At 39.6% G+C, this 25,944-nt stretch overlaps 1 protein-coding gene across 2 annotated transcripts in view; it reads right to left on the bottom strand.

Annotated features, from left to right (window-relative positions):
* The window catches only part of ADCY2 (adenylate cyclase 2), a 194,346-nt gene that overhangs the window by 121,575 nt on the left and 46,827 nt on the right, over positions 1-25,944 (bottom strand). The window contains exon 3 of one of the 2 annotated variants that reach the window (XM_069808829.1): positions 3,440-3,601. The exons of the other annotated variant lie outside the window; for it this stretch is intronic. Within the exon in view, the coding sequence (XP_069664930.1) occupies positions 3,440-3,601 (162 nt within the window). The remainder of the gene's footprint in view (positions 1-3,439; positions 3,602-25,944) is intronic. 2 annotated transcript variants of the gene reach the window in all.

Raw genomic sequence — 25,944 nt, 5'->3', positions numbered from 1 at the left:
AGTGCAAAAGCAGGCAACTCATTTATTTTACTGACAAAAAGGTTATGAGGCAAATTCATGATAGTCTAGTAGTACTCTCATGGGAGAAACAGAAATTGGATACTATTGGGTCCATCAGTCTACAGGCCAAAAAAACGGGATCCAGAAGCTGGATGACAAGGCCAGACAAATTCCTACTCAAAAAGAGGAACAAAATTTTAACACTGATGGTCAACGGCCATGGAAAAAATATGAAAGCTTGTGGCAGATTGTCTCCATCATTGCCAATTTTTAAACCGAGGTGGACTCCCACCCCGCAAAAGACACGCATAGGTCAAACAGAAACTAGTTCATGTAACCAGCAAAGTGTGTTGAAGGATTCTTTATCCTAGCAAGAGGCTTTTATCTCAGTATCTCTGACTGCAGCCAACACTGGATAACCAAGAGCATGCTAAAGCCTTTCAGCTTTACTGAAGCCAACTTGGGGTGTAAAACTTTACAGAGGACAACAAAGGGAATAACAAAACCAGTAATATAGGCTCTGCCAAATCTCAAAATAAGCAAATGCTTCTGAACATCGATTTTTCTCTACTGATAGACTGAAGGTATGATTAACTTCCAGAATGCTACGGGATGCCAACAAGAGTCCCTGGGAGATGCTGAAAAATTGGAGAGGCTCCAGCAGAGCACTACCAAAAGCATTATAAGGCAGGAGAACTTGACATAAGAAGAAAGACTGATAGAATGTGGTTTGTTCAGCCAAGAGAACAGAAACCTCAGAGAAGATTTAATCAAAGTCTTAGGAAATAGTTGTAAAGGAGATGCAGGTACTCTCTACAGAAGGATACTTGCTATATATACAGGATACATATGCTATAATATCTGATGTGTACCTACGGTTGGATTTGTTATACCACTGTCTTTCTGCTTCTTAAGTGCATACTACTGGTTCCCTATCTGTCCTCTAGAAAAAAAAAAAGGATGCCAGAAGGAAAATGCACTATTCATTGCTAACATTGTCATGTATTTTTTCCTGTTTTGTTGAGACAAGTCAGTAGACCTGAAATCAAAATAATTTCTTTTTGTCAAAGCTAAGGGTAGATTCACAAGCCAGATTTACTCTCCTTAGCCCTGAACATGTTTCTCTAAGCTTCGGAATTTCAGTCTACTAGTAGTTCTTCATCTCTGGGCTTTAGTGGCCGAACTCTAAAAAGTAGCTTCAGTCCAGTTCAGTCCAGGCCTCTCACACTTTTTTTTTATCCCCCCCCCCCCCCCCCCCAAACCCCATTCAACAGCATGGTCCATTAAACACCTATACCCCAGCTCTTTGTTGTTGTTGTTATTAGTTACACACACTCGTCCTATACCAGCTAGAGGTATATAATCGACAAATGTTATTTCTCTTTTTAGTGTAATCAGTATCACTAATCTAATCCTTTATTTGCGGCCTCAATTTTCAAAAGCAAAGAACGCAAAACAAACATCTTTTTGCTTACACTCCGAAGTATAAACAATAGTAATCTAAAAGTGTACAGAGGGCAAATGAACTGCGATAGTGGCATTTAGTCCCTTCCACACATTAGTAAGAACGCAGGGCACTCAGTACTTTCAGTAACTGCCAAACTATTCAGAACACTTAATATATTTTACAAAGAGAGAATAGAAAATTAATAACATCCTGGAAATTAAATACTCTCAACAAATTTACAAATTGCTCAAAGACTTCCACTCTTTCTGAATGAAACAGGAAGTTACAGAAGAGATGAAAGACACTAATTGTACATCACAGCCCATGATTGATTTCTTTCGATTCTGGCACATGATGTGTCTAAAAATATAACATCTTCTGAAAGTACTGGTTTAGATATACCAAATTTTAATGGTCTAGAAAAATATGCAGGAAAAATAAATAAATTCTGCAAACAGCAACTTTAACCTAAAAATGCTTTTAGGGAAGGAATGGCAAACATTAATACTGTTTTAGCAGCATATCTATGCCCAGAATAAAAGCCATAGGTTGACATAAAACTAAGAATAACATTCTCCCTGATTTATTCCACTAGAATTATCAATAACTGTAGTACTGAATTTTTAAAATGCTACATTGACTGCAGATGACCACAGTCCTTGCTTAACATACAGCACAACTTGGCAACCTCTGAAAAAACCACACACCTAACCCAAATCAGCAAGAGAAAAGCAAACCCATTTATCTCACCATTTAAAACTTCTACAGAGAACTACATCTTAGAACATATTTTGTTTATAGGACTTCAATTTCAATATTCCATGTAACATAGATCTGCAGCCATATCTGGAAATAAAATGTATTTTCCTGAACAACAACTTACAAGGCTCGACTTGTGTAAAATCACTGCAATTTGAAGTTATCCTTTGAGGCACAATGTTTTTCAAAATAAGGCTCAAGTAACTTAAAAGGTAAGTAGAAAGTGTTTGCTTCATTCTTCATGCTGTTCACAATAAATAGCATGATGTCTATCTTCCTTGTTCTACTGGTATGTTTATAAAAATGTACTTACTTTTAAGCTTCAGTGTCATTTTGATACAAAAGTTAAAATAATTCTGTTTTCCTAAAATGACATAACTATATTAAAAAAAAAAAAGTATTTGTTTTTCAAAATGAAATCTAAATTTTAAAAAGTACAGATTTCTATCAATGACAGCTGGGATTGTCACAGTACTACAACAAAAACTGTAGTATTTCACCATTTAAAAGATCTTCTGCAAAACAGTAAGGAAAACCAACTCCTAATATTTGGATTTTTAAAAATTACTAATCTGCAGTATGTCATGTAGTAAAGTATCAGAGCTGAGTTACAAGCCAAGACCCAGCTGCAAACACAGATGGGTTCCCTAAATGTCATGGAGTCTGGAGCCAGTCCACTTCAATCAGGGGGCCCAACCAGGAGGAGGCTGTAAAATTCCTATAAATGGCTGAGAATTACAGGAGGAGGACAAGCCCTACAGCACACTTGGAGCAGGCAATGTCTTCACAACAGATCTTTAACCCAGCAGACCTCAGGGTATTCAAAGGAACAATGCTTTTCTGAGTCAAAGATAACACGGATACCTGGAAAAAAATCCTTGGTCTTGGAAGTTGGGCTTTGATTAGGTGAGGAGCAACGTGGTTTACATGCCAGAGTAGTAATGCATCTAACGCAATATGTCTGCATCACATAATTTTTTGAGCAATATTAGTTTTTACATTGGTAAGCGCTATGTGGCTGTAGATTGTACCACTTAAGCGTGCGATTCAGCAAGACATAACATTACTGACACCCTCATTATTAACAAGTGACTACCTGTGAATTAAGTCTGTAGCAATTCAGAAATGAAGAGGGAAATAAGTTTATACTCCCAAGCACCCACTGAGGCACTCCTGGCTCATTTACCAGGTTATTCAGTGCACAATTAATCATTAATTCCACAAAGCACCTACCTGCCAAACCAAGTGTTCCTTTACAACAGCTGTACCTGATAGACAGACGCTCAGCACAATCGTATGAGATGCAGAGGTCAAGACGCTGGCAACTATAGCGTCCCTCATGTTGAAGGGCAGCATGGTATACACCACAAAAATAATGAACAAGAAAAATGATACCTGTGCAAGACAGCAAGACAAAAAAGAAGCATGTCAAATTCACTTTGGAATAACATTTAAAAAGTAGCATTTAGTTTTGAACTTTCTTCAGCATAAAGTTACACATCAGTTTTTTACAGGAAAGTTACTGCTAACTACTGCAGAAAATCGATTTAGGAAGAATTCATTTTAAAAAGTGTTGGAAAACGTACATGATATTTGATTTAAGAAGTGCAATTTCAAGATACTACATCGTGGTTTGAGAACTACACAATACTCCAAACTTTTCAAATTTAACCTCAAATTCATCTTTTAAAATTTTAATTTCATTAACACTGTTTACAGTTAGAGCATAGTTCTCCTGGGACTGGTGGTTTCTGATTGTGAACTGCATTGCAAAACAATTTGCCAAACCCCTCCAGAGGGCCTAAATTTCAATGCAGAGAGATTTCATTCATCCCGATGCACTAAAAATTCACAATTAATATAACATGACATTATGCAAAAAAGCCCAAGTTCAGCCAAGCATTTTGGTTTAATAAGATTATACTTCATGTGTATCTACACGATGTATGTCACATTCCATTAAAACACTACGTTTTAAGCTAATATATTTATTTGGACATTAAAAACAACTTCAGACAATCACAGCCCATAAGCAGAATTTACTGTTAGCTTCTTTTAAAGGATATTAGCATCCACAGTAACTTTATGGAACAAACTCTCCAAAACGCACAATCCAACCTGTAACAGCAAAAGGGATTCCTTCGCTATACATACAAAAGATCATATATTTGATGGTATGCATATGTTCCAAACTCCACCACATGTTTGAGAAAATGTAACTAGATTTAGGACTCAGATTTTGCACACTCAAGTAAGTAGGCAGTTCTGAAAATGTGCCAGCTTGCATATAATTATATCCCTAAGCAAGCCTTTCCATCAGTTTTAGTTGACTTACAAGCCTATTCACCCTCTAACAGTTGTACGCACACAGTATTTAACTCTGAAAGCTCCCAAGCAGGTATGAGCAATAACAATTTGCTGCTCACTTCTCTTACTGTCAGTTTGTTTTCTTCACATCTGCACGTGATGATTCCATAGTCAAAACTGAACCCTGATGTATGTGTACGTACAAGACAGTGGAGGCATTCTTCTCCATCATGGAGGCAGAATTGGACGGAGAAGGAAGTCCACTTCTGTTCTCCACTCATCTTTCTCCAATTCCTCCATTAAGATTAATCCAACTCCTTCCTGATCACTCATACTCTTCTTGATGCTGCCCAACCATCCCATATGCTCAAGAGTCAAGAAGTTCACTGGCATGAAATGAAACGGAACTGCAAAGGACGTGAGGGATAATAAGAAAATAAAGTAATAAAAATGCAAAGGGAAAACTTTGCTTCTCCACTCTTCCAATCTACCAGCTGATAGCACCAGGTCACAGAACTGTTTGATATCTGTTTAGTTTCAGTCCTCCCTAAAAGTTTTAACTATGAACAAATATTAGTAAAACCAACAGCAAAGAAAAGGGTGTACAAACTTGGTCTAGAAAAGAGAAGGGTTATGTAAGTATGATGTTTTCAAATTGTCCTGGCTGGGTAAAAATCAGTGATACTGAGAGAACTAACTGATAGTCTCAAAACTTGGGAAAAATGTAGAAAGTTCTGGTAGGCTAGAAAAGGGAAACCTAGCACATGTCTTTGAAAGGCTGGGAAAAAGCCTAAGGAATTAAGAACTGGTCAGCTTAGCTTCAATTCCTGGAGCAATAACAGACCAAATAATAAAACAATTCATAATCAAGAGTTCTGAAAGTTAAGAAAAATGTAAATAACAGCCAATGTGATTTTGCCAAGAACAAATCGCATTACAGCAATCTCATCTTCTTCTGTCACAGTAACAGGCATCAGGGTAGGGGAAAAATCTGAATAATGAGTTGGCAGTAACAAAGGATGTGAAAGGTCCTCTAACATACACATAAGATGAATGGATGCCAGAGGCAAAATACCTTACCATCATGTAAGACCAGCTGCCTAAGAGTTTCCAGTTAAAAAAATGGTCTGAGGATGAATCCTGGACCCTAGTCCTGGAAGGATTTCAAATGCGTCCAATCTCAGTGACTTTTCATGAAAACAAGGTTTTGTTGTTTTAAAGTTTAGCTTTCTAATTGACTAGGGTGAAGATGGCATTCACATATTTGTGAGAATTTTATGATTAGAAAATAAAAAGTCATCCTTCTCTAACTGTTCTGTCTCCAAAAAATAGAACTTGCATATTTTCTGTGCTTGAATATGGTTTGACTTTATAGCCAGACTAAATGATCCACCCCACTTGTGAGATACATGCTAGGTACTTACTAAACTCATTAGTGGATATAAGATACAATATGATGCTGTTGCTTTTCAACTTTGACATAAAACAAACTACTAAGCACATAAAAAAGATTTTGTTACATTGCAATGCTTCTAGTGGTATCAGCTGTATCAGCTCCAAATTTGTTATACTGCTGTAAACAAGTATCCTTTCTTTAAGTTACCCCACTACTTTCCTTGATCAAAATAAATGGATAATTTCAACCTTCCACAACTACAAACAGAGCTTTTAGAAGTTTCAGCCCCTCCTGACACTACGTGTTCAGACCTCAAACTCCCTGTTACTCAGCATCAAACAGGCTGAGTTGGACTGGAACTGTGTTGAATAACACTTGATAACAAATTGACCTGTCAATTCTTGTATTTGCATCTTCAGATTTGGGTCTGAGAATGCTGTTGCAAAGCAGGAGATGTATCAGTCAGGCTAAGATAGAAACTCTCATCCAAAATGCACATAGGAATGGCTCCTGTCAATAGTTCTTGATTCTTGGCCACACTCCTTTTCTCTTATTTCCAGTAATGGTCTAATGACCCAAGGGGTTAAGAGCTCCATTTATCACACAGGTTCCTTTTTTATTTCACCATGGCTCAAGAATATTCTCCCCAAGTACCCTGAAATAAGATGCTTCTACCTTTCATCTTGATAGCAGACATACATGATATGTAAGGCTTGGGACCTTTCAACATATTTCAAAATGTCGCTGTATTTAAGTTTGATACTGTAGAAGTCAATACTCAAGGCTTCTGAGCAGGGTGATTCTTCAGGTAGAAAGAGGAGACAGACTTTCTGGACTGAGTCACAGTCTGCAGAATGGACAGCGGCCCTTGACCCTTTCCATGATCTTTTCGTAAGAATTAGCAGAATATTGCTGACACAAACATCAAAAAGCAGTGATGCCAAGCTCTGAAGGACCCCACTATCCCGTTGCAAGAGTTGCTGATGCACGTCACTGCGCGTCTGCACTTGGTGTGTGTACCCATCAGTAAACACAGTATTAATTTACAGTGCACTATTTTTGACACTACTAAAAGCAGCCTGTTCCACCAAAGCGTGCCATAACCACAAAGCCTGTCACTGTTTTGAAACTGTGTTGGAAGCAATCTTTGATGTGAGTCATCACTACAACTGCCTAGTTGAAACATGCTTTTTGTCCTGATCTGAACTTAAATTACTTTAGGAATTTGATTCTCAGAGACTTTTTTGATGAGCTTATGTTATCCATACCTTGGAGATGGGGAGTATTTGGGCATTGATGGCATGCATCATAGCACACAGCGCTTGCTTTTGATTAATACTGGTGTAACGTCTTACAGAGAAGTATGTGGCTTTCCTGCTTTTATTGAGGGGTATCTAGGACTCTTGCCCATCATTCCTGACTGTCAGAGCTTAGCAAAACTCTGCGTTTGCTGCTCTCTCTATCTCTTCTCCCACACTTCAGTAGTGCCACATTTTCAACTACTATGTAAGCAGTTCTTTTCCATACCAATTTAAAGGATGATGAGCTGCCATAGTGCAGCTGCCTAGATGGGTATGTAACAGATTATTTTTCTGCAGATGTTGTGCAGCTGCTTTCAGAAGGGCAGTGAAAGTTCTCATACAGATTGCTGCAGCAATGCCATTAGAGAGACTTGGACACCAAATGGTATAATGACAGCATGGCGTGGGATATCACCGATGATCACGAACACTCACAAACACTCATTCTTGTCACACAACACAACATAAAACTATAGATAAGCATCTTTCTGCATCTTGCAAAATGGAAAGATTTTGGCTATACAGAATAGAGTAGCAGTTCCTTCTTTAAATCAAGCCCATCCTGAAAATTTTTAATGATAGCATTTTTGTCCCAGCATCTCCAGATGTATGTAAGCCACTTCAGCCTCTGACCTATACTGGTGACTGTGATCTAGGAGAACTGGTATGAAGTTGGTAATACTTGGTGGTTCACAGACGTTGCGGTTGGAAAGGTCACTGGTTTGGACTGTGATGGCACAAACTGCAGTGGACCCAACCCGTGGACCCAACCTGGTTTTGGAGCCCATGGACCCAACCTATTCCCAGAAACCTCATCTCCCTGGTGTCGCCAGTTCCTACTCAGAGTGGCATCACCTTAACTATGAAGGGTGTCTGGAATAGAAAGTTTAAGATATTTTACATATAAAATTGTCTTTCCTAGCATATAGGGTACCACAGGGGATGTTGCTTTTGACACTGAGAACAACTGTACAAAAAGATACTAATCATTCATTTTCTACAAATTACGTTCCAACAATGACTCACAATTTCCCAGCTAGACAGCCTTTTTAAGGTTGTGTTCAATGGTTAATCGTTAAGTGGCTTGGCATATGTAAAATTCACTCAACTTAATGTTACTCTGACCAGAATTTCCCCTTGAGGAGTATGACATCTTGGCACGGAAGCAGGCATGCAAATCTAAATGTACTGTTTCAGTATGAGTTAGGGGAAAGCACCGCTTTGGACACAGTCAACAGTAATGAGGCTAGAGCTAATAAAATCTCTGTAGTTCTTTGGGACAACTTCTTACACGTAAGTGTAATGACAGCAAAATGCTTGGGAAAATAGTGCTAGCTTTTAACTTTATAACCAGAAAAGACCCTATTCCTATAATTAAACTGTTAAGACTACAAATATTCACACTAAGTGGGCCAGCCCACCATAGGATCACTTTCAGAGGTTTTTCAAGATCAGCTTCCTCCTTACTGTGTATAGGGAGTAAAAATTCATCAGGTAATTAGAGAATTTTCCCTTGGAAAGACACTTGGATTACAGCTCCTGATTTCAAATGTTGTCTGTATACACAATCACACAAAAGACAACACCCTAGTTTTTCCAAATGAATAACTAGGTTTCATAACATAATTGGCAGGACCTACTAATCTTACAATATAGTTACAAATACTATATTCATGTTTTAATAAAATGTATGTATTAAGGTATCAGAAGGGTATTTATACAAGCTATAAATATGTTAAAACTTTGTGTAGGCAGAGTAAAGGTTGCAAATATGTAAAGGTCTTTGCCATTCTACTTCTGAATTCCAGACCTCAAATCTTCAGACTTCTAAAAGCCAGGCAATGTTCAAAGAACAAAATAAGCTACTCACATAAACCAAAAAATTCATTGACTACTGAAATCAACTTCTGTTCCGAGTCATCTATAAAAAGGCTTAAATTATGAAACCACTGGATAAGGTGAAGGTGGAACTGTTGTTCACCAAACCCTGCAACACTAGAACAAAAGGGCACTCAATGAAACTAGTAGAAGATTGATTTAAAACAGATGAAAAGAAAGTACATTTTTACCTAGCAGATAGTGACCTTCTTGAACTTGCTGCCACAGGAGGTCATAATGTACCGGCAGGTTCAAAAAGAGATTAAACAAACTCATGGACACCTTGTCCATAAATCAATAATAAAAAGACAGGGAAGAGATGTACCCTCTGATATCGCTAACACAACTGTAGAGGCTGGCAAGGTATGAAGGGAACAGACCACAAAAAGTGATCAAGCTTGTGTGCTGCCTTTTAATAGCAGCTTCTCTTTCCATTCTTGGGGACAGAATACTGTGCTAGATGGACCATGGTGTGATTCTGCAGGAAGTTTCTTGTGTTCTTCTGCTAAGAGTCAAACATACAAAAAAGAAAAAGAAAAAGAAAAAAGAGAAAAGAGAGAAAAGAGAAAAGAGAAAAGGAGTTAAGACACAGTAACCTCCCTGACTTTAAAATAAAGCAAGGGAATTCAGAAGAATTGAAAGTCCAAGGAGACTATGAACAGAAACCACTGTAGAACCATCCAGTAGTTGGAAGGGAACTGTGAGAGGAAAGTTCAATTTTCAGCAGCAACAGGATAAAATATATAAGAAGCTAAGTTTTAATTCATATAAAGCCAATGTTTCTCAACTGTTGGGTATATCATAAACCTCAAGAACAAAAACAATAATGAAGATTTTGCTTGTGATTTACTCCACAAAATTATATCCACAATAAATTATTATTTCATGCATTTTTACCAAATATAAAATTCTATTTTCCAATAATTATCATACAGGTAGTAAACAACCCTGTAAATCATGCCTTGTTCTTCATCATGGAGAACTCTCATATTAACAATACCTTTCTTTCATGCAGAGGTCTGCATTTAAATGTCATCAGAAAACAAACAGTCATTACAGCCTCTGCCAAAAAAATAACCACAACTATTAGCAAAATAGGATAGAATAAAAGTAAGTTGGCTGCAGGAAAACAGGTATTTTAAAATAACTGTGCAATAAGGGACCTTCAAATGTGCTGCTGAAGTCACAGATTAATATGACAGTAAGATGAAAAACTCCAGAAAAGGAAGGAAAATTCACATTTGGAATAATCAAGATATAATCTGATTGCATGCTGACTACTGTGTGATTGCTTTCTATGTCACAGAACCTTTCCTTTCACTGAACGGGATCAGTAAGAGGGGTACGGGATCTAACCCTAGGAGTGACCCAAGGACCAGTCATCAGCAGTGATCCAACAATCCAAAACAATTTTTGGTCCTTCCTGCTACAGAAAGAGGGGACTGAGCAACCATCATCTCCAGCAGCTTTGAGAGTATTCCTGAGCACACTCGGAAAAGAAAGAATTTGGTTCACTCTCTAATGCCCATTTGTACTATCCTTCTCTTCCTCACTTAATTCTCCTCCTTCCCCTGTATCTTGTCGCCCTCGTTTCAACCACAGTATAGTCCAATTAGTCAAGAAGACAGATTTGTTCTGTTACAACGCTGATAGGTCCCTGCAAGCAGAAAGGCAACTTCATAAAGCACTATATAGTCCAACAATGGCCTGCGTTTGCACTGATTTGAGTCTCTAACTGGACAAGATGACAATAAGCTATACCTTTGGTTTTTTCAGTGATGAGACAAGTGAAAAGCATCAGAGATAGAGAATACATCATTCATCCTTGTTATTCTTCCCTCCTGTGTTTTGCCCGTAAATATTAAGATCAGAAACCTACAACAGCAGTAATAATTCCTGATCATCACAGCTAGCATTTTCTCTAAAAGGGACAGTTGATACCCTCTTTAATGCTACCTTAATATTTTTTTCTTGTTTTTTTTTTGTTTGTTTTTTAATCTAAGGCCGGTGAGAAAGGGATTAGAGCACATTGCTAAAACCAAAGCCTTGTCTTCTCATGCCACCGTAAAAGTAAAACCAGACATATTTAACTCTAAGACCATGCTGCATCCTCTTCAGAATAATACCACACAATTCTAAAATAAACTGCAATTAAACTAATGCATTTTAAGAGCAGAAAATCAAAAGAGATCCAAATCATTATACAGCGTACGTAAACAGACTAAAGTCCAAAGTAATAAAAAATAATTTCACTCAGACTATTAAGGAGGTAATTTTGCAACACTCAAGCACTTGTGCCTCAAATTTAGGAGGAGTCCACTAAGAACATACATTGAAAACATTTTCAAAGTTGCCCTAAAAATGAAGAAACAGTCACAACTGCGAAAGAAGCATAAATTTCATAAAAACCTAACCTGGTGAAAGTCCATGTTAAAATATGCATGCTTGCACATGCACAGAAAATAGAAGCAATGACAGCAATTAGTTTAAATTAGAATTATAAGAAGTTAGTAAGGGCAGAAGATTAATACACTACATTTCAGGAGATCTAAGGAGGTTTTTCTGCATGTTAGGCATGAAAGAGGTCTAACAGTGAATTTGATCAACTATTATAAGAGAATGTAAACTGTTAATTATAATAATAGAAAAGCAGAACCATCAAATAAAAATGTCTGCTCTCTATTAAGGAAAAAGCTAAATGATATATTTACATTACGGTACAGAATAATTGCTGTACAGTTTTCTGTTCCAAAATATTTATTCATGAGTATATAAAGCCACAGACACTAATGTTAAGATTTTTGAAACAGCAGTTTCAATAAACTATGCTCAAGCATCTTATAAGAGTTCTGGATTATCTACGTTGATTTTCAGTACCTCCCAAACACTGGGACAGTTCCAGAGAACTGTAGGCAAATTAGATTGGTAAAAGGTAAGAACAGGAAGTGAAAAACAGCAAACAAATGGTCAACTTTTACACTGAAGGGACTGTATTGGAGGACTCAGAGAATTTATTCAATGTCTTCCTAAATGTCTTGTAAAAAGGAGCAGAATAGTGATGTGGCAATGTTTGATGGGTTTTTAATATTATTCGGGGTATTCAAAAGCAACAACACATGGGAAAAGTTGAAGTGCCTCACACTACTGTGACTGGGCCATAAAATAGCAGATGAAATCCAACATGATAAATGCAAAATAGCAGGCATGGGAAAAACTTTAACTGAACACTTACAAAAGCAGGCTTCACCTTAAGTTACTGCAACCTCAGAAAAAGATAGAGAAGACACTGTGAGCAGCTCTTTGAAAAAACAAATTATAGCAGTGGTTGAAAAGGCAGTAAAAGGGCAGCAATTATTAGGAAAAGAATACAGAATCAAGCATCACGTTGACATTGTATGAATCCATGGAGTGCACATTTCTTGAATAGCTCATGCAATTCTTTTCTCCCCATCTTAAAAAAACAATCCAAAGAACAAACCCCCATGTTGGTAACATCCCCCCTCAGCTTTCTCTTCTCCAGGCTGAACAGTCCCAGCTCTCTCAGCCTTTCTTCAAATGAAAGATGTTCCAGTCCCTCAGTCATCTTTGTGGCTCTTCACCGGACTCGCTCCAGTAAATCCATATTTCTCTTGTACTGGGGAGCCCAGGACTGGACCCAGCACTCCAGATTTGGCATCACCAGTGCTGAGTAGTGGGGAAGGATCACCGCCCTCAACCTGCTGGCATGGCTCTTCCTAATGTAGCCCAGGGCATGATCGCATGACCAGGTCCAGCGACGTACCACCCAAAACCCTGAGGAGGTCTAAGCCCTGACAGACCTATGCCCAGACACACTGACCCACGGGAACTTTGCAGCCATCAGAGTAGCCTTAACAACACATCGAGAAGCTCTGGAAATCTTCTGTGTTCGCAGTTATCAGAGAACCTACCAAAAGCAGTGCCTGAAAGTGAAGAAGGGAAAAGGAGGGGCCACGGCGAGAAGCAAAACAGCAGTGCAGCTCAGCAGAGTGACTGCACCTCTATGTGCTGAGGTGCACAAGATGTTTCAGAGCAACAAGTACCCAGGGCACGGCACCCAGTAATGCAGCAACTTCCCAGGGCAGGAGGGCATGCCTCTTCCTGACCTTATCTACTACCAAGCAGGAGTATGCAGAGGGTAACCCTGAGAAGAGCAGTCACTGCCCCCAGAGAGCAGGGCCCTCCTTTCCTTGAGACATGCAAGGGTCAGCAAAGGACGACAGCCCTGGTGAGCTGACATTTGCTGTGGCAGGTGTCAGAATGAGGGGAAAATAGCCAGAAGGCTGATAAAGGGTCGTGGTTGGGGCATATCTAGCAGAAAAAATTAGAACAGTGAAGAGCTTGAACAAAGGAAACTTGGATTTCCTTTGCACAGATCAATAGTGCACAGATCAATAGTGTCGTTTAGCAGCTCAAGACAGAATCTGCTGCAAAGGAAAGACGTGGTAAATGGAAATGACTGAGCAGTATGACTCCACTTACAGAAAGCTGATAACCTGAATGGATGTTTTTTTGCAAATTATGTTTTTTCCTAAGCGTGTATTTTTGGGCAAACCAGAGAAGAAACACAAGAAATTGCCAAGGAAAGGAGCCTCTCAACTGCCATGAAATACTGTGACTGTGTGCAGAGTGGTAATAGCATAATGTTAATAGAAAGGAAGGAAACAGATTTCTTCTTTAGGAGAGCTGCCAAAATAGGACATAACACCTCCTTGGAAAATTTTATTAATCACAGAAACAACATGCCTAGAAGTGTGTGATGTCAGAAGAGTGGACAAAACCATGTTAAGATAATCTAAACTTTGAGGGGAAAAAACCAAGGAAAAATTCATAGCATTTAATTGTCACGAGGCTAAGACAGGTTTTGTAGCACTTACTCAAAAATCTGTGTTATCCCTCTGCAACACTTGCCTTCCCCAAAGGTCTTCCAATCACCTGCTAATACATTCCCAAAGACTTTAATACAGGGTGAGACTGCCACTTTAGTTGTTGCACAGTGCCTTTGGGACCTCAGCCTTTCGTATTGCTCAGAGCTTTCTATTCGCAACCCTGGCTGTTGTGCCCATGGACCTCCACACACCAACCCAAACAGTGTTGCTCTGGGGGTTCTCAGGGGAAAGGACTGCCGCTGGCATGGTATCACCTCTTTTTTCCCCTTTCCCCTCTTCAGTTGTGGGTTTTGGTTTACGTTAGGGGACCCAAATAATAAGCATGCAGAGAGGTTAACAGCCAAGCAGCAGGCAGCACCCACCCCTGACATAAGCGTGCTCCAGTCAGCACTAACAGCATCACATGCAGGCACAATGTGGGAGTCTGAGCAGGTCCTGAAGAAAACCATATAGTCACTATGGGAAAAGTATTCCTGGGAGAACCACCCACCGCACTAGAGAGGATGCACAGGGAAGGATGCTCGTCTGGGGTCCCCCTGATCCTTCTCCTCCCAGCTGGCCACTGGGGAGAGTTTGTCCTTCCCCTTTTCTCTCCCTCTCCTATTCTGTTTGTGTTTCTTCACCACTAGAGTCAATGCACGCCACCAACTACAAACCCTGCCAATGGATCTTTGTGCACAGGATCTCGTCCCAACATCCTTTACGCACCACTGTCTTTCCCCTCAACTTCTGAAAAGCACAAAGTGATTTCCAACTTCAGAAAGTGGTCAGGTTTTGGTAGCCACTGGGACTACAGCCTTTACAGGAACACTGGGGAGCAACATTGCTAGCAACCTGGACGCTGCTTCCTTACGAGGAAAACCGTGCTGTCGTGAAAGAGGCAGTCCAGGCTTCCTTTGCCCTTTTGCTCCAGACAAAGCTTTTGGTAGGGCAAAAGGCACCAGTGTGAGATGCAAAGGTTGAACGTTAATGTAAGAATGGACACATGTACCAAACCTAGTAATAATCATCATCATCATCACCATCATCTCTTTTTGGTTTTTGACATGTAAAAATTGCATGTATGCTATCATAACACTCCCCCAAGCAAAACAGAAAGAGGGAGAGGGCATTCATACATTTATTTCTCACCGCCTCATTTTTCAAACAGTCTTTTTTAGGAACACTAATCCCTGCTAGAGTCATGGATACAGTTCAAAGCTGTTCATTCTCTTATAGGGATTTAATTTCAATTGCAATTCAAGAAAAAGATGTGGGTAAAATAATTTCATGGTAATTCATAGAAATTCAACCTGTTTTGGTAACATAGATAGGCCTTCACTTGAGAAGGTCTGTCAGGTGTTTGGCTTTTTTTATATAAAGACTGAAAGAAGAAAGATTGAACTGGAGAGAAGTTACATAGAAATTATATTAAGGCTTGAATTTAACCTGACAGCCAAGCAGATTCACCATTTGTACAGTCATCCCAAACTTCTCTCATCGCCTGCCTGTGTACTGTTCAAGGTCAAATGCTTTTCTCAGCCCAGGTTCTTCACAAGGAGCTGCTTTTCCTCCTAAATCCAGATCTGGTTGTCATAATGCAGCTGAGGTTTGTTCTCCAGAGATTTCTGTGGATTTCTTTTGGAACTGTGAGTATAGCGATGTGGAAATCAATTTAAAATGACAGTACAGATAATGTCTTTGTTACTGAGAAATTGTCAGATCAATTTCTCACACACACATACTTTGTTATGGAAACGAAAAATATAATCCCAGTCATTTCAGTATATAAGTAAATAATTATAAACTGGTATTACTTTAATGTAACTTCTGTATTTAAAATAATATTATGTAAAATTTAAAGTAATTCTGCAATAGAGAGCAGCAGTGGAGCATATCCTTAGGCTGGTTGATCTTAATAATCTTAATAATCCTGATTTTAAATGCAGAGTCCTTCACATTCTAAATATTGTAATTATTTTTATAAAGTGTTTATTGATTCAATGAATAATGTAGGCCCAGATACTCATGGAGTGATCTGATTTCATGTGCAACTCTTAATCGTAGCTATCTTCCAATTACAAAGAGATTCATTATGTAGCTGTAGGATTAGTTAAATGTGGTAGACTAAATTAATCCCAGCAGAATAAATATAGAGAAAAAGTTACTCCAGTCTGTTTTAACAAGCATGAGGTTTCATGTATCATTGCATTGCAAATATTAAAATTAGTCAACAATTAAGTTACATGTGATTTTGCAGAAGGTTCCAGCCATTGCTTGCTGAAAAGATTGTGTTATTTTGTTTCACACCTTTCACACCACAAAGCTTTTTCTCCTCAAAAGTTTTCAGTGGAACAATTTGTATGGAGGTTTGGGTCCCCAAAAGAAATTACAGTATACTCAACATCCCAGAAAACCTGTCACAACTTTCCAGGAATCAGGATAGCACCTTTTTACAGTGAAATGTGTCTAGGCAGTGTATACCACACACATCACAGGAAAATGTATCTGAATTAAACAATGAAATGTTTGGCATGTTTCTCCATTTAATAGAATCATAGAGTAATTTAGGTTGGAAGGGACCTCTGGAGGTCATCCAGTCCAACCTCCTGGCTGGTTTCAAAGATAGATAAAGTTCAAATTACTTCATGTAATTGGCATAAATCTTGAATTAATTTATTGTTGTCTACCAAAACTGTATGTGCTTTTATACAGTGATAAGTTAAAAGAAAAGCTTTAAACAGCTTTTAACATAAAAACCTCAACGGTTCTCTAATATTTTTTTCTTATAGTAAAAAATAACATTTGTATTATCAATAACGATGTTCAATTTTGCAAGTGAACAGAACAAGGCAATTCCCCCAAAATGAGAGGAATACTTTTCATCTCTTTTTGACATGCCCAATCCCAAATCACTATCAAAGCCAGACCCCCAAATCCAGTCAAGTCCCTGATCTTAATAGATACAACTGGAAGAAAATAACTACCAGAATTAGAAGTCACAGAATGTTAAAAAATAAATGGTCACATTCTGCGTAAATTATGCCACAGTCTCACTCAATGGAATCGCACAACTTCGCCCATGAAAAAATAGCTGGAAAATAAAGGCAAGAATTTCCAGATACTGTTGGGAGTGCAATGACAAAAGAGACACTCCAAAAGAAGCATGAAATACAAATGTGCTCCTCGCAGTTATTACAACAATACAGTAGCGATCTTCTCTCTTTTTTTGCTATCTGATTGTTCACATGCACAGAAATAGATGGAAACACACAGACATCCACATCAACAGATATGGCTAAATGCTATCTCCTCCTAGGTGTTTGTGGTTCATACTATAGAAACCAATTGAGACCACGCATAGCTTGTGGAAGAAGAATACGGTCCTAAGATGATATTCTCAATATATTTCTCAGAAGACTGGCCAACTGCAAATGAGTGCTCTATGTCAAATCCAAAGTCACTGCTGACCTGATTTAGTACTAACAAAATAAATGAAAAAAATATGCCATGCACTTCAGAAGCAGCTGGACTTCACACCACCTCCCTGATAGCTGAAGTGAAAAAAGCTATTCTTGCAGTCAATTCAAAGGCCCGAGCTTTTAAATAAGCCAGAGAAATAAAGTGAAGTTTAAACTAAACACAGGTCCTGCATCCTGCATTTCCTTCCCAGGCAGCCTATCCAGAGGACTAACACACTTCTATCATCAATAAATCTATGCCAGCATATATTCTTACACCAACTAAGGTGCCTCATTCCTTCTCCCTGAATGGATTCAGCTGCCTGATCAGTGGTACAGAAGGACCTTACAACACCCACCACAACAGCAAACAAGCTTAATTCAGGTCAGGGAGAAATGCTTCCTCTGTTTTTCTTTGTGTTTTCTCAGACGGGAAAAAAAAAAAGGAACTACTTGGGAGCCACAGGATATATTTTTACTTCTACCCACTAGCATGCTGTCACGACCCAGGCTGGACAGACCAGGGAGTCGTGCTGAATACACAATTCCCTGGGGCTAAATTAAGGTGAACCGACACCAAACGATCAGTTCAACATTTTATTCATGGCAGAAGCAAACTGAACTTGGGAGGTGTAACAGCAGGTACCGTGGTTTCTCACAACAGGAATTGGGATGGAACTACCTCAGTGACCCGTGTAACCCACGGTAACCAAAAACATCAATTCGGGGAACGAGGGGATCCCTCCCACCGGACCAGGAGGGTCCGAGCAGACCCCCTCACTTTCTAGGATCCTCCTCAGAGAGGAGCCCGGGGGTGGCTGGATCCGATACCGGTCCCGGGCTTGGTCAGCGGTTTGTGCCTAAAGGGATGAGGTGTGGGGATTACGGAAAAGGAGAGACACAGAGGAAAAGAGAAAGATGCCACCGGTGCTGGGTCCAGCGTTGCTCCAGTCAGCCGACGGGTCCCGTTCCAGTGGACTTGTGCACCTGGAGCTTCGGTTTGTGCCCTTTTATCATCCTTGCCCCTTCTTCGGGCGGGCGCTCGAACTCACAAGGCTAGCGAGGCATCACGCGCAGTTTGTGCTTGCAGAACCTTTGGGAAATGGGCGGGTGGGCTTGGGGGCCATTTGGGGAGTCACTTCTCCCTCCCTGCAGACATGGCCGCTGCCTGATCTCCGGCCACGCACGGCGAGCTGCCCCGCTCAGCGTACCCGGAGATGGAGCTGCGCGTGCCGCTGCTGATGGCCTGGGCTGAGCCGCTGCTTCGCTCCCGCGGCTCCTCCATCCCAGGGCAGAACCTGTCCCTCCACAACGTTTGAGACATTCCCTCTCTCGGTCTCTCACACGTGCCAACTGCCTCCCACTACTGTGCTGGCAGGTTAAAGTCAGCCATAGCAAAGTGATTCATTATCACTGTGCCTGATCTAAACCAGTAAGGCACTGGTATTAATGCCACTTAAATGACGGGATAAAGCAAGACCGACAAGCTACAGCTGTAACGTAGAACGTAAGATTCAAAGACTGAAAAGACTATACACGGAGCACAAACACTGCCCTGACCGGTGAAGGAGAGTGCTTCACCTCACGTTAGGCTGGCAGTTTGCAGGTTAATAATTTAACACAGCACCGGGTCTTTCAACAGCCCAGCGAGAGGGGACTCAAATAACTATCTCTGCCATCAGGTGGGAACGGCTTTATCCAGGCTAGAAAGGAGAAACGGATGAGATGTGAATCTGAACAGAACCACAGGCCCGATCAGGTGTAAAGGAAACGCACACGACCGGATCAAATTTCTGTTCCATGAATAAAAACGTAGTTTGCTTAAGAACAGGTTTCCTGCACATAAGAACGTGATGCTCAGCCACCTGATTAGATGGATGCTGCAAACAACCAGACAGAATGAGAGAAGCTTTGGAGTTGATCTAAACCTAAGTGTGATCTTCCTTTACTTGTTGTATCCTACCTCAAAAACATTTGCAGCTGTTTAGCTTTCTATGTTCCTATTTTGTAAACCAATTGCTTATTTTCCAATTATTTTAACCCAGATTGTGTTACAGGTGATTGGAAGGTAACTGGCAAATACTATCCCTGCCAAAGCAGTAATCTTTAAAAATGAGATACTGAAATCACCTTTTCACAGTGCTCAATACAGTTCCAGAGAATGTAAAAAATAAGTGTCAAGCTAGATAAAATGCTCGGAAACTGGGTCAGCAGGAGTTTGTATGGAAGAGATGTCTTCTGATGATAAGCACAGACCAATGACTTTAGAAATACATGAGCAACAGCTTTACCTCCAAGAGTCTTCCAGCAAGCTTGGAGCACCTATGAAGATAATTCAGTTGATTTAATCTATTCCCTTGCATCAGGAATCATAATTCACATCTGCTTTTTTTCCATCCACGCTCAGGATGTCAATGACAGCAATATAGCTGCACCAAAATGCCAAGCGGGTGACACAGACCAACTAATTCTAATACACTGGATGTTCAAATCCGTTGATAGTTACGTATCTTCGAATTTTACAGATGCTACTATATTTTAAGGTGCAACGTAACTATGTCAGGAACATGATTTAGCAATTGGTAAGCTCCGAGGAGTCACAGACAGGTAGATAAATATTGTCGGTGCCTGAAATAAGTCAGTGTATGCCAGTACACCCCCTAACTGCATCTGAAAGCGGTATGCCAGTACTTACCAAGGAGGAGAAAGGGAGAGAAAATCAGGTATCACAAGACTCCAGCATTCCCATACTCATACTTCTAAACATTCATAAAAGTACTTCTGAACTCCCATTACAACATCTAATTATACACATCTTACAGACACTGTAATTATTTCACCAATATGACAGGAGAAATCTGAAACAGAACTCCACAGCTCTGAGATGCAATTTTCTACACTCTGAGGTACTAATGGACAAATCTCAGCATTATTCTGCATCCACTCCACCTCTGCAAGCAGCTTTTTCCTAAAGGAACAGTTTAGTGAAAGCTTTAGCTACAAATGGAAAGAAATATGAATTAAAGATGACAGGATTAAAACTGAAAAACAGACCACTATAAAAAGCAGGGCTTTCAGTGGCACCTTTTATAATCATTGCTTCTCTAAAAAACAGTTCTCACAGGAGACAGCTAACTACATTTGCAAGGCAGGCAATGTTTGTCATCACTGTACTGAAGTTGAATAAAAAGAGAATTTATGTATCCCCTCATCTATTTCTAGGTGAAATTATCATTATTCCAATTATAATTTTCTTTTTACCACAGACATTATAATTTTTATTCCCGAGACATCTTTAGTGTATATAAAAGCCATGCAAATGCTTCTTTTCCAGATGAGGGCATTTTCATTTACATCTTCATATGACAGAATATGTTCTCTATTAAAACGCAACACACAATTTCTTAGAGTAGGAAAACCCTCCGGTCCCTGGCACCAAAGCCTAACAGTACAATGTCCAGTGATACTACTACAGATGTATGCAAGGATTTTCCCTCAGATTGCATCCTGGAGATTCATGACCTAAAGGATTACATTTGCCGATTCCTTTCACTCCTATCAATGTTACTGGAATAAGTCAGCTTTCCCTCACTGTCACGTAAAATTATAGAAACAATGTACTTCTTTCTCAGTAATTTCCTTCCTCTTTTTAAGTGTTATAAACATGACAGATTGTTTGTTTGTTTGTTTGTTTTCTATAAAGATACAAAAACTATGCCCTCCAGAGTCAGTGTAACTTTATCAAATATAAAGAAAAGAGTAAAGTAGCTTGACTCTTATCACAGCACACATCCCACGGAAAGGGGAAAAAAAAGGCACCATTCTTCTGTTGCTGCCACACTCTGACAGATGTTTCCATACTACATAATGGGGAAAAAAAGATACAATTTAATGCAGGTGGGATTGAATAAGACTAGGAAATGTTGAGAATACAAGAGTTCAAAGTCCCCTTCCATCCTCACGCATGAAAAGTCAAATCTCTCATGCCCTTTGAAACTTTATAGTCAAGCTGTTCTACAAGCTTGACTTATCTCAAAATGACAGTCAGACATTTTAGATACTATACGTGTCACTGTTCATGAAATAATAATGCCCTTTATTCCATGATTTACTTTTACACAAACTGCAGAGCAAAAAATCTTGTTGGAGAGAGAAAAAGTACAGGCTTAATTCTGTTCTCGCTTACCTGCTTATACTAAGTTGGTAGCAGGGGAGTTATTTTTGATATGCAATAGTATGAGACCAGAATCAGGTTTGGTAAGTTAGGAACAGATTTGGATTCAGGCAGTCAAACTAACATTGGTAAACTTGTTCATTTTTATATTTTATTGACTTTGCATATTTTAGTATGCTCATTTAACTAATTTCAGTAGCTGAGCAATAGCTAAAAAAAAATTCTGGAGAAATCATGAATAAGGTGAAATTGAAGCTAGGAGAGGCACAACCCCCAAAAAACTTCAGAATGCAAATAAGTAGAGGAGTGGAGGTCAAAACATTTAAGTTAAAATGTTATCAGATGGAAGAAAATAATGTTATATGTCTAAAATGAATGAGAAATCACAGCATACATTAGCTAGTGTTATTTTATCAACAATGCTTTTCTTTTGCAATATATTGTGGCGTTTTCTTCTTAAATCCACTTACCTTTCTCCCATACTTTCACCTTAGGCCCACTGACTCAATCATATACTTAGGATTAGGCACTGGAATAAATTAAACAGTACATCGATTTCTGCAGAACCGATCATCTTCAGTATGCTTTATATTCTATCTTCTCTCCTCACACTCCTTCCCATTTCAGTCTGGAAACACTTACTGAACCAAACATCCAAGTTTCACCTAACCAAAAGAATCACTGATGATCTGCCAAGAGACTGAGGAGCAGCAGTACCATTTCTATGTGAAGCCTGACAGGCAGCCTGCAGAGCTGTAAATGCCTCCAGTGCTCCCCCTTAATCAAGACAACCTCTGCATTACTCAGGTAACTAATAATGTTAAAAAATTTAATCTGTCTTGCAATAGTCCAAGTGCTCTGTAGAAAAATATCTTAAAGATATTTGACAGAGCTCTGCATACGCTGTCAAATGTGGAAGTTTTAAGCGGAGAAGAACTGGTAGGTTTTACAGCTCTTATGCAGCTGCCTAAGATGGGTTATCAACATCTACTGTCACAGTTCAAAGGTTCAACACATTTGATCCTGCCAGGGATAGACACAGATTCTGAGCTGTAATAAAAAAACAGGAATCTCCCTTTTCAAAGGGTACTAAATAACTATTTTTAGCCTGGGTATGTTATTCTATGTATAAAAAAAAAATGCCGCTGCATTTTCAGCATGAGAGTATGAAGGAATATGATGTTCAGTGTAAAAACACTACTCTCAGTTCCCAAATGCACTACCCTCTACTCCCAAATGCCTGCTACCGTCATAAAAAATAATTACACAGACAGACAAGATCCCAAGCCTCCAAAGCAGCCAGGCATCCCTCTTCCTGGGTGCTGCCCTTCCTTCCTGATGACATTAAGTCTTTGCCTCTTCCACCCACTGTTTGGTTTGGGGGGGAATTGGGGGTTTTGACCGACTGGCAGCAGCACAAAGGTGGATACTAGAAACGGTTAACTCTGCCTTAAAAACAAAGGGAAAACCCACAGACCCAAGCCAAGAATGTGAAATAATTTGCAGAAAAGGGAAGAAGGAAGCTGATAATTGGGAAACAGCTGTAATGTTACCAGACCGTCATATCGTAAATACAAAGAGAAATGTATGTGCTTTCAGTGGCAGCGTGCTGGACCTGAGCTACTTACAAGTTCTTCTTTCTAACTGTTGCAGGCAAAACGGTCTCGACTTGTGAGATTTTTACTTAATTCGTTGCCAGCTGACACCAACTTCTGATCACCGCTTTCGTTACTGGAGAGAAAAAAGAACACGAACCACCAAGCCAGCACCACTCCGGCGTGGGCCACCCATGGCCACTGTCCCTCGGAGGTGTCCGTGCCCCGGCACGGGTCACCCACGGCCGCAGTCTCTTCCGCAGGGTGCCCATTTTGGATGGAGTGCCTCCTCCCAGGAGGACGCCTCCAGCTGCGTGTCCAAGCAGCAGCCTCTCCCTTCCCCGTGCCTCCCCACGAGCATCTCCCTGCCCACCTCTCCCCCCGGCAGCAGCGGCCGCTCCGGCAGCTGGCACGTGCACGTCTGACGGGGAGCTCGGCCAGCACGCGACGGATGCTCACGCTGCTGTCAGAGCTGCCTGGAGCCCGCTGTGAGCAGCAGTGGGCACCCTGCACCCCCACTCCCAACCCCTGCCACGGATGCCCTGTACGCTTCCCCAGACCGCTCCGTTACGTGGTATATCTTCTGAGTTTTGGTTACTGTCAGCTTGCCACTTGTAAAAAAAAAAAAGCACCTTCTGACGTCATTTATATGTAATTGTTCTCATTTATAAATAATTAAATGTGCAAATACACACAAGACTCTATAGCTCTGCTAATGTTTGAACTGATTTCTAAGTAAGCCAGTTAAAAGTTCTTGAGTGCTTTCCTCACAAACCTATCAGAGGTATGCAGCTGTCAGCACCAGGCAGAAGAATTATCACACAAAAAATGCCTGCTCTTAAATATGCTGCAACAGAGATACCTCCGCATGCACTAGCAGAGTGGAAAAGAAATCTAAACAGGACACAAAGCCTTCCATTAAGGCCAGAAACAGAAAACAAAGAGTGATAATAATTCAATTATGAGGCTAGAAAAAGGTAATAAATATCACTACATATTCATAGCACTATTTAATGAAATAAAAATTACTAAAAACCCAGTATTTTGGAATGTTTCACTTCCTCACTTTTCAGTGACTTGTATTGCAGAAAAGCTTAAAAATGAAAAAGCACTGGGCGGGCAGAAGTCTGCACCCAAGCTGAGCTCCACGGAGGTTCCCGGCCTCCGGCTGCATTTGTTTCTCATTCCTAACAAAAAGCTCCTCCTGCTCGATCGTGTGAGCTAGTCTCACTCCCAGATAAGTAATTCCATATCGGAAACCCCGTGCTACAGATTTACAGAGCAGATATGTATACAACTAGCACATCAATATTAAGAAAAGACTTAAGTGAAGCTAAGCTATGCAAAGCATAGCTGAGTACATAATCCACAGTGGCAAAGCCACAGGTTAATTATGACAAGTGCCTACTAATGCTATAGAAACAAACTTAAAAGAAATCTGTTTGACTTCACAAGGTGAAATACTCTATCAATATGACCTTGTTTGTCCAGAAACTCTGAAATGAGCCATTAAACCAAGCAAAAGTCAAACTGACTTTCAAATTTTCCTTCTGATCTTAGTAAATAAGGAAATGAAATTCCAAATAAAAAATCCATTGTTTACAAAACTAAGTCCATTTGATTACATCAATAATAAACTAAGAACATAATTTAAAACTTTGTTGGTTTTTTTTAATGGCATTGTTCCTTTAAAGGCTTCCCTTGGAGAAACTAAAATGTGCTGCTTTAAGCGTTTGTCTTAAACAAGTAGGTCCGCTGATCTTAGACATAAAACACTTCACACCTCCTGATGTGTCATTAATTCCATCCTCTGGGGAGGTTTTGGAAAAATAATAATTAATGTACTGCCAGAAAATGGCCTCAGATTTAAGGCTGTTTCCTTAGCTACCAATTGATGTGCTAGTTATTCTCCTTTTATTAAATATGTAAATCAACGGTCACTATTTTTTAATGGGGATAGTAAATAGCTTTTTGATTTAAACTGCCAACTTTAAATCTCGACCCACATCTCTGCTCAGTAATAATAGTCTCTTGAAATGCTACCATATATGTCAAACAAAAGCCTCAAACATAGATTCTGCTTTTATTCTTTTTGTTTTCCTCTATGAAATCTTCTTTTCCAAGAACTTTCAAATCATGCTTTAATCGGTGAACTTTCACTTTATACTCCAACCCTTGAAATCTTGAAGAAAAATCTGCTTTCATCTCTGAAGAATTAACATAAGGCAGTAATGTTGGAAAGGTAGTTAAAATTCCGTAGGAACAGTAATACAGCTCTTCAGCATTCTCTCCCTTACACCATTCTCAATCCTCTTCTCATATATTTATTTCTTTTTAGATTTGCAAAGCAAGGATAAACAAAGACACTGCTCTCAGAATGCCATCTCATTTGGCACAATTAAAAGTACTTCCAGAGAAATGTCACAGTAAGATTAGTTACCAGCAGCACATAATAAGGTTTCTTTCCTGTTCTCATTTAAATCGTTTCACAGTAATTTACTTCTTCAAAGGCTTACTTAAGACAGGTGTTATAGTGTCCTATCAGTCAAAAATTTGGCCTTGAACTGGCTGGGCTTACTGCTTAACAAAATCCAAACATCTTTTCCTCTTTCTTGTCCTTCTGTAGGACCCCATCTACCAGTTGTTCCCAGACAAAAATGAGAACAGTGACAAGATGACACTGCTGCAGCATTTCTAGTCTACTTTGTCCTCTCTCTGACACACTTCCCTGTTCAAAAAA

This window comes from Haliaeetus albicilla, chromosome 21 (assembly GCF_947461875.1).
Source record: "Haliaeetus albicilla chromosome 21, bHalAlb1.1, whole genome shotgun sequence".
NCBI lineage: Eukaryota > Metazoa > Chordata > Aves > Accipitriformes > Accipitridae > Haliaeetus > Haliaeetus albicilla.
The sequence above is the reverse complement of the archived record's forward strand: the minus strand, read 5'-3'. Positions and strand labels throughout refer to the sequence as shown.